Here is an 8967-nt window from a genome sequence, read left to right as displayed (position 1 = left end):
AATTCTTGGAAAAGCACAACCTTCCGAGACTGAACCATGAAGAAATAGAAAATATGAACACACCAATCACAAGCACTGAAATTGAAACTGTGATTAAAAATCTTCCAACAAACAAAAGCTCAGGACCAGATGGCTTCACAGGCGAATTCTATCAAACATTTAGAGAAGAACTAACACCCATCCTTCTCAAACTCTTCCAAAATATAGCTGAGGGAGGAAAACTCCCAAACTCATTCTTCGAGGCCACCATCACCCTGATACCAAAACCAGACAAAGATGTCACAAAGAAAGAAAACTACAGGCCAATATCACTGATGAACATAGATGCAAAATTCCTCTAAAGAATACTAGCAAACAGAATCCAACAACATATTAAAAGGATCTTACAACATGATCAAGTGGGGTTTATTCCAGGAATGCAAGGATTCTTCAATATACGCAAATCAATCAATATGATACACCATATTAACAAATTGAAGGAGAAAAAGCATATGATCATCTCAATAGATGCACAGAAAGTTTTGACAAAATTCAATACCCATTTATGATAAAAGCCCTCCAGAAAGTAGGCATAGAGAGAACTTACCTCAACATAATAAAGGCCATATATGACAAACACACAGCCAACATCGTCCTCAATGGTGAAAAACTGAAAGCATTTCCGCTAAGGCCAGGAACAAGACAAGGTTGCCCAGTCTCACCACTATTATTCAACATAGTTTTGGAAGTTAGCCACAGCAATCAGAGAAGATAAAGAAATAAAAGGAATCCAAATTGGAAAAGAAGAAGTAAAGCTGTTTGTAGATGACATGATACTATACATAGAGAATCCTAAAGAGGCTACCAGAAAACTACTAGAGCTAATCAATGAACTTGGTAAACTAGCAGGGTACAAAATCAATGCACAGAAATCTCTTGCATTCCTCTACAGTAATGATGAAAAATCGGAAAGTGAAATTAAGAAAACACTCCCATTTACCATTGCAACAATAAGAATAAAATACCTAGGAATAAATCTACCTAAGGAGACAAAAGACCTGTATGCAGAAATTATATGACACTGATGAAATAAATTAAAGATGATACAAATAGATGGAGAGGTACACCATGTTCTTGGATTGGAAGAATCAACATTGTGAAAGTGACTCTACTACCCAAAGCAATCTTTAGATTCAATGCAATCCTTAGCAAACTACCACTGGCAGTTTTCACAGAACTAGAACAAAAAATTTCACAATTTGTACAGAAACACAAAAGACCCCGAGTAGCCAAAGCAAGCTTGAGAAAGAAAAATGGAGCTGGAGGAATCAGGCTTCCTGACTTCAGACTGTACTTCAAAGTTACAGTAATCAATACAGTATGGTATTGGCATGAAAACAGAAATATCGATCAGAGGAACAGAATAGAAAGCCCAGAGATAAACCCACATACATATGGTCACCTTAGTTTTGATAAAAGAGGCAAGAATACACAATCGAGAAGAGACAGCCTCTTCAATAAATGGTGCTGGGAAAACTGGACAGCTACATGTAAAAGAATGAAATTAGAACACTCCATAATACCATACACAGAAATAAACTCAAAATGGATTAAAGACCTAAATGTAAGGCCAGAAACTATCAAACTCTTAGAGGAAAACATAGGCAGAACACTCTATGACATATCACAGCACGATCCTTTTTGACCCACCTCCTAGAGAAATGGAAACAAAAACAAAAATAAACAAATGGGACCTAATGAAACTTAAAAGCTTTTGCACAGCAAAGGAAACCATAAACAAGATGAAAAGACAACCCTCAGAATGGGAGAAAATATTTGTAAATGAAGCAACTGACAAAGATTAATCTCCAAAAGACATTTCTCCAAAGAAAATCTATAGATTGCCAACAGACACATGAAAGAATGCTCACATCATTAATCATTAGAGAAATGCAAATCAAAACTGCAATGAGATATCATCTCACACTGGTCAGAATGGCCACCATCAAAAAATCTACAAACAACAAATGATGGAGAGGGTGTGGAAAAAGGGAACCCTCTTGCACTGTTGGTGGGAATGTAAATTGATACAGCCACTATGGAAAACAGTATGGAGGTTCCTTAAAAAACTAAAAATAAAATTATCATATGACCCAGCAATCCTCCTACTGGGCATATACCCTCAGAAAACCATAATTCAAAAAGAGTCATGTACCAAAATGTTCATTGCAGCTGTATTTACAGTAGCCAGGACATGGAAGCAACCTAAGGGTCCATGGACAGATGAATGGACAAAGAAGATTTGGCACATATATACAATGGAATATTACTCGTCCATAAAAAGAAACGAAATTGAGTTATTTGTAGTGAGGTGGATGGACCTAGAGTGTGTCATAGGGAGTGAAGTAAGTCAGAAAGAGAAAAACAAATACCGTATGCTAACACATATATATGGAATGTAAAAAAAAAAATGGTCATGAAGAACCTAGGGGTAAGACGAGAATAAAGACACAGACCTACCTACTAGAGAATGGACTTGAGGACACAGGGAGGGGGAAGAGTAAGCTGGGAGAAAGTGAGAGAGTGGCATGGACATATATACACTGCCAAATGTAAAATAGATAGCTAGAGGGAAGCAGCTGCATAGCACAGGGAGATGAGCTCGGTGCTTTGTGACCACCCAGAGTGGTGGGATAGGGAGGGTGGGAGGGAGGGAGATGCAAGAGGGAAGACATATGGGGATATATGTATATTTATAACTGATTAACTTTGTTTTAAAGCAGAAACTAACACACCATTGTAAAGCAATTATACTCCAATAAAGATGTTAAAAGAAAAAGCTAGGCAAAATTGAACTGTAGTGTTTGAGTATATATTTGTGGGATAAAACTGTACAGAAAATCATGAAGGTGATTACCATAAATGTCAGGATAGTGGTTACATTTAAGGATGGAAGGAGTGAGCTGTGTTTGGACAGGGTACAGAGAAGCCTTCTGGATTGGCTGGCAAAGTTCTATTGATTTGGGTGGTAGTTACCAGTGTGTTTTCCTTCTAAGTCAATAAGCTATAATTTTGTTTTATGCAATTTTCTGTACTTGTGCTATATTTTGCAAGAAAAAATTTTAAGGGAAAAATGATTGAATTAAGCAGTGGCCAGATATTGCCTTTGATAGGACTTCTCCCATATACTGATGAGCTCTCTCAAAGTTCTAGGCAGATCAACTGGAGACAATCAGCCCATCACACAGACCAAGAGCATTTTGTCCAAGGTTAGTCTCTGTGTATATAGCCTGGTCAGTGTTTCTTTCTCTTGGGTGTATCTGCCTCTCTCTGAGCCCCAAGGATGATGGCTTGTGAAGACATCCAGTCACCATTTCTCATTTCTCCTTTAGGTTTCTAAAAGTGAATCATCCTCTGTTCTCTAACAGAGATATTATTAAGTAGCAATTACACTAATATTCTCATGATCAATACAAATGACCCAGGTAAAGGAAATGTCTCTGGTCTGTTTCGCTTCCTTTCTATTACTAACTTTATGTGAACACAATTGCCTAAACCTTGACAAGTTCTCCCAGAGACATTTTAGTAAGTCTATCTGAGGTTCACAGAATGCCCAAGAAAGGCTCCAGCACATTGTAGAGTGCTGTCCAAGGGTCTCTGCACATTCACCCTCTCATTTCTTCCTATTCTTTGTGATTAGGTGTGTACATTCTCTTTATGTGATAGCGAATAATTAAGCCATTACCTGAGGCAAAAAGAATGAAGGGGTTTCACATCTAATGGCTTGGGAACAGCACAGAGCTAGTAAAATAGTGGCAACCCCAGACTGAAACCACCAAGGATCCAAGTGTGTTAGACATACATTTTTTTCTACCCCTGAAATCTGCAGAACAAATTTCTTAAGTTATAAATCAGTTACTAATTTTTACCTTTTGGGTTGTTGTTGGATTTATTTAACATCCAACTCTGACTTCATCTTGTACTAGCAAACTGCGTTTTCCCAGTATCTTTTTTCTATTTCAGTTTGATCTAAATTAATATAATTTACAAAGTAGCTCTTCTAGGCTTTGGCTCAAATGTTACAAACTCTTTCTAAGCGTGAGATTCTATTGCTTAGGGTCTTATGGACTTTGCCCATCTCAGAGGTCTTAATCAGCTTAATTAGGCTGATACTCACAAGCCTTGTAAGGTTCCAATATGACACTGATTCTTTCTTACAGCAAACCCAGTATCAGCAGTAAGGTTCCAGGCCCCCAGAATTAGAGAGGAAAGCCTGTGGACCTACGGTGTACTCCAGGGTGGTGCTGGTGAGTGGGGCAGGTACACCAGAATACAGTTGGCTAGAAGAATACAAGTGATCTGAGTCCTGTGCCTGTCTGTGTGATCCACCACCGTATCACAGGCCAGCCATTGTCCTGGCACCTGCACAAATGCTGTAGGTTGCGCAGCTTTACTGGGACAAGGGTCTCCTTGGGAATTCCTTCCATGTAGATACAGCCAAAGTGCTTAACATGAAAAAAGGTTATAACCCCATCTTTACACGGTAGAAGCCATCAGCCAAAGTTATAGGCTTATGGGGGGGGGCGGGGGGGGGGGCGGGAGGGGCGGCACTAGAAAAGGGAAATCCAAAGGCCTCGGGTTTCAAATTAATACTGATCTAAAGTTGCATTTCCAAGGTTCGGCTTCATCTCCCTGTATTTCAAGAGCGCCTCCCTGATCACTAATTGCTTCCTTCCGTTGCTGGGTAAACCTTTAACCCCTATCCTACCTCCATTTGTTCAATAGGAATTTTCATTTTCACTTGAATCTTGAGTAGAATTGGAAATCAGGTGTGCCTGTCTAGGCTTAATCATTAAATCGTGGTCAAATCGCTCTCCCGGAGCGCGTGAACAAAAATGAATGGACATTTACGTAAAAAAAAAAAAAAAAAAAGAGAGAGACTTTCGTACTTCACCCAGGACTGAGGATGCAGGAGGCCGAGCGTACGGATGGCAGCGAGGGGTCAATCCCCGCCCGGCGCCGGGTCGGCGGTGGAGGAGTCGGAAGTGGTCGGGGTTTGGGGGAGGAGATCCGCTCATACACAACAGGAGAGGCTGCGCCGCCATATCTGCTGCCGCCGCCGCAGTTGCGAATGCAGCGTCGGGACCAGGCTGCCTCCGCGCCGCCGCTAAGGTTCGTGTCGCTCCCCCCCGAGCCCCCTGCTCTTGCCGCCTCACCCCCGGCGGCACTGCCCTCTCTTTCTGGCCCGTTGAGCCCGCTCCCTTCCCGCATCCATCAGGGCTGAGGACTATGGATCCGGGCAGCAGCAGCAGCAGCGACTCGGCTCCCGACTGCTGGGACCAGGTGGACATGGAAGCACCGGGTTTGGCCCCGAGCGGGGACGGAGCCGCCTCGGCGGCTGCTGCGGCGGCGGCCGAGGCCCAGCGTGAGCCCCTCATCTCGGCCTTCAGCCGACAGCTCAACGTCAACGCCAAACCCTTCGTGCCTAACGTCCACGCCGCGGAGTTCGTGCCGTCCTTCCTGCGGGGCCCGTGCCAGCCGCAGATCCCCCCGGCCGACGCCCCCGACATCGATGAAACCTGCCCCGGCGCGGGCGACCCTCAAGGTAAAAGGCTGGGACGGGGGGCACCTGTGGAACATTCCAAAGAGGAACAGTTAGTGTGGCGTGAAGGTTCCAATTCAGCCGTTACCATGGAACTTTTGGAACCTGTTGTAGAAAATGGAGAGGTGGAGATGGTCTTAGAAGAATCATGGGAGCACAATAAAGAAGTAAGTGAAGCTGAGCCAGGGGGTAGTTCCTTGGGAGATTCGGGGCCCCCAGAAGAAAGTGGCCAGGAATTGATTGAGAAAGAGGAAATCAGAAAATCGAAATCTGTGGTCATACCCTCAGGTGCTCCTAAAAAAGAACACGTAAATGTGGTATTCATTGGGCATGTAGATGCCGGAAAATCAACCATTGGAGGACAGATAATGTTTTTGACAGGAATGGTTGACAAAAGGACACTTGAGAAATATGAAAGAGAAGCTAAAGAAAAAAACAGAGAAACTTGGTATTTGTCATGGGCCTTAGATACAAATCAGGAAGAACGAGACAAGGGTAAAACAGTAGAAGTGGGTCGTGCCTATTTTGAAACAGAAAAGAAACATTTCACAATTTTAGATGCCCCTGGCCACAAGAGTTTTGTCCCAAATATGATTGGTGGTGCTTCTCAAGCTGATTTGGCTGTACTGGTAATCTCTGCCAGGAAAGGAGAGTTTGAGACTGGATTTGAAAAAGGTGGACAGACAAGAGAACATGCAATGTTGGCAAAAACAGCAGGGGTGAAATATTTAATAGTGCTTATTAATAAGATGGATGATCCCACAGTAAATTGGAGCAGCGAGAGATATGAAGAATGTAAAGAAAAGCTAGTGCCCTTTTTGAAGAAAGTCGGCTTCAGTCCCAAAAAGGACATTCACTTTATGCCCTGCTCAGGGCTTACTGGGGCAAATATTAAAGAGCAATCAGATTTCTGCCCTTGGTACACTGGATTACCATTCATTCCGTATTTGGATAATATGCCAAACTTCAACAGATCCATTGATGGACCAATTAGACTGCCAATTGTGGATAAGTACAAGGATATGGGCACTGTGGTCCTGGGAAAGCTGGAATCAGGATCCATTTTTAAAGGCCAGCAGCTTGTGATGATGCCAAACAAGCACAATGTGGAAGTTCTTGGAATACTTTCTGATGATGCTGAAACTGATTATGTAGCCCCAGGTGAAAACCTTAAAATCAGACTGAAGGGAATTGAAGAAGAAGAGATTCTTCCAGGATTCATACTCTGTGATCCTAATAATCTTTGCCATTCTGGACGCACATTTGATGTTCAGATAGTGATTATTGAGCACAAGTCCATCATCTGCCCAGGTTATAATGCGGTGCTGCACATTCATACTTGTATTGAGGAAGTTGAGATAACAGCCTTAATCTCCTTGGTAGATAAAAAATCAGGAGAAAAGAGTAAGACACGGCCCCGCTTCGTGAAACAAGATCAAGTGTGTATTGCCCGTTTAAGGACAGCAGGAACTATCTGCCTTGAGACATTCAAAGATTTTCCTCAAATGGGTCGTTTTACTTTAAGAGATGAGGGTAAGACCATTGCGATTGGAAAAGTTCTGAAACTGGTTCCAGAGAAGGACTAAGCAGTTTTCTTGTTGTCCCTACACAATACTGTGAGAATTGACTACAAAAGTTCACCACCTTCTCTTATTTACTGCCCATTGACTTTTCTCCATATTTTGCAAAGAAATATTTCACAGCAAAAATCCATGTTTTGTCAGCTTTCTCATGTTGAGATCTCAGTTGTGTCACTGCTGAATTTACCCATAAGTTTCCTCCTCCTATGCCATTCTGCTTCCTTGAACAGAATCAGTAATAGCTTTGTAAGTGATGTGGATGTAATTGTCTATAACAATGAAAAATTAATATATTTTTTAATTTTTCATTTTCCCTTAGGATATTTAGACAACCCTTGTTCCACGCAGACCAATCAGAGTGTGTCAGTGTGTGTGTACATGTTAAAAAGACAACTAACATGTGAATAAAATATTCCATTTGAAACTCTTATTGATATTTGAAATGCTTTTGAATATTTTTTTAATTTGTCTGTAATACTTCTCAATTAGGTTTTTTACTGTCTCAAGTAACTGAATACATTTTATTACCTGCGCTTTTAACAACTGTCCTGCACTCACTGTTTTAAATGAGGAATTTACAAACAATGCACAGGTTTGTGTTAAAGGAAAAATTTTAATTTTGAGAAAAATAATTTAGAGGTCTTCCCAATGATCTTTGTTTTCTGTGTTCAAGTCCAGTCAATAAAGGAGCTCTTCTGCTTCCCCACTTGTGATTTGAAAAAGAAAAGCTCAGGCCATCTATCAAGTCCCCAAATGTTGAACATGGCCATATTACACATATACCTGGGGATTCAGACTGTATGTTGACTAGACTGTTATCTGCACTCCCTCATCTTAACACACCCCTTTGTTTTATTCACCAAGAGACTTGTGGTGTGGGACACAACACAGTAAGGGGCATGACTTGAGAAGGTAAATGCTTGTAATAGTAAGTCATTCACTGACAAGTAAGGGTTATTGAGGGTCCTGAGCTTGGAGATGGGGAGACCATTCCACTCTTCTATTCTTCAGTGCTTGGGGTTAGTAGGAAAGGTGGGAGGTCATTTTTACAATCAGATCATGACCCACTCTTGGGGTCAGAGTTAACTGGACTCATCTCTGAAGAGTATATTGAGGAAAACACCAACCGTGGACCCTGAGGTGGCTACTTTTATTGCCAGGAGAGTGGCCTTATAACCTGCGTAACTATCAACAGCTGCAAGAACTTTCTGTCTTGGTAAGTAGGTAGTGGCCCAGTGTAAACACTGCCCAATGGTGGGAAGAGCCAATTCCTCACACTCATGGGGTGGTTGAACAAGGGTGGAGACTGCTGCCGGAACACTATGGGCTATACTCAGGACCTTTCTCCATGGTCCCTTTGTTTGTGTCGGCATGTACCTCCAGGGTATCTAACCTGTCAGAGATAGCCACAGGTCTTGTCAGGGCATCAATAGCATGGCTCTGTGAATCATCCAACCATAGATCTTCAGGGCACCCACAAGGGAAAAGAGGATTTTTATTTTGTCATATGTCAGCTAACCTAACCCACAGGGATGTGCCTCATGTTGTCTTGGACCCAGTCCTTTAATAATTAGAATATCAGTGGCAAGAGTTTCGTCTTATTTTACAGTTCCTTCTCTTGCCTCTGTGCTCTGAGCTTTGTACAAAATACAGGCCAATCCAGTGTTCGCTAAAAGTTTTGCCCTGGCAGCCACTTTTTAAAAGTTTATTTCTGATGCTGCATCAATCTCATTGTTTTGCAGTTTTAGTAATTTACCAATAGGATAATTGTGGATAGCATCCACTAATAGGCCAAAGCCAGAAGGC

The 8967-nt window shown here is 41.9% G+C and overlaps 1 protein-coding gene across 1 annotated transcript; it reads left to right on the top strand.

Annotated features, from left to right (window-relative positions):
• The first annotated feature begins 5268 nt into the window (after nucleotides 1-5268).
• GSPT2 (G1 to S phase transition 2) lies at nucleotides 5269-7591 on the top strand. The gene has a single exon (XM_033418038.2). It carries the CDS (start codon nucleotides 5269-5271, stop codon nucleotides 7165-7167), a length of 1899 nt encoding a protein of 632 aa, XP_033273929.1. The 3' UTR covers nucleotides 7168-7591.
• The last annotated feature ends 1376 nt before the right edge of the window (nucleotides 7592-8967 follow it).

The sequence above is a fragment of the Orcinus orca genome, chromosome X, assembly GCF_937001465.1.
Source record: "Orcinus orca chromosome X, mOrcOrc1.1, whole genome shotgun sequence".
NCBI lineage: Eukaryota > Metazoa > Chordata > Mammalia > Artiodactyla > Delphinidae > Orcinus > Orcinus orca.
This window is presented reverse-complemented; position numbering and strand designations above follow the sequence as displayed.

Bases quoted from the DNA above. Each gene is read 5' to 3' on its own strand.
- GSPT2 (XM_033418038.2), top strand. From the start codon at position 5,269: ATGGATCCGGGCAGCAGCAGCAGCAGCGACTCGGCTCCCGACTGCTGG.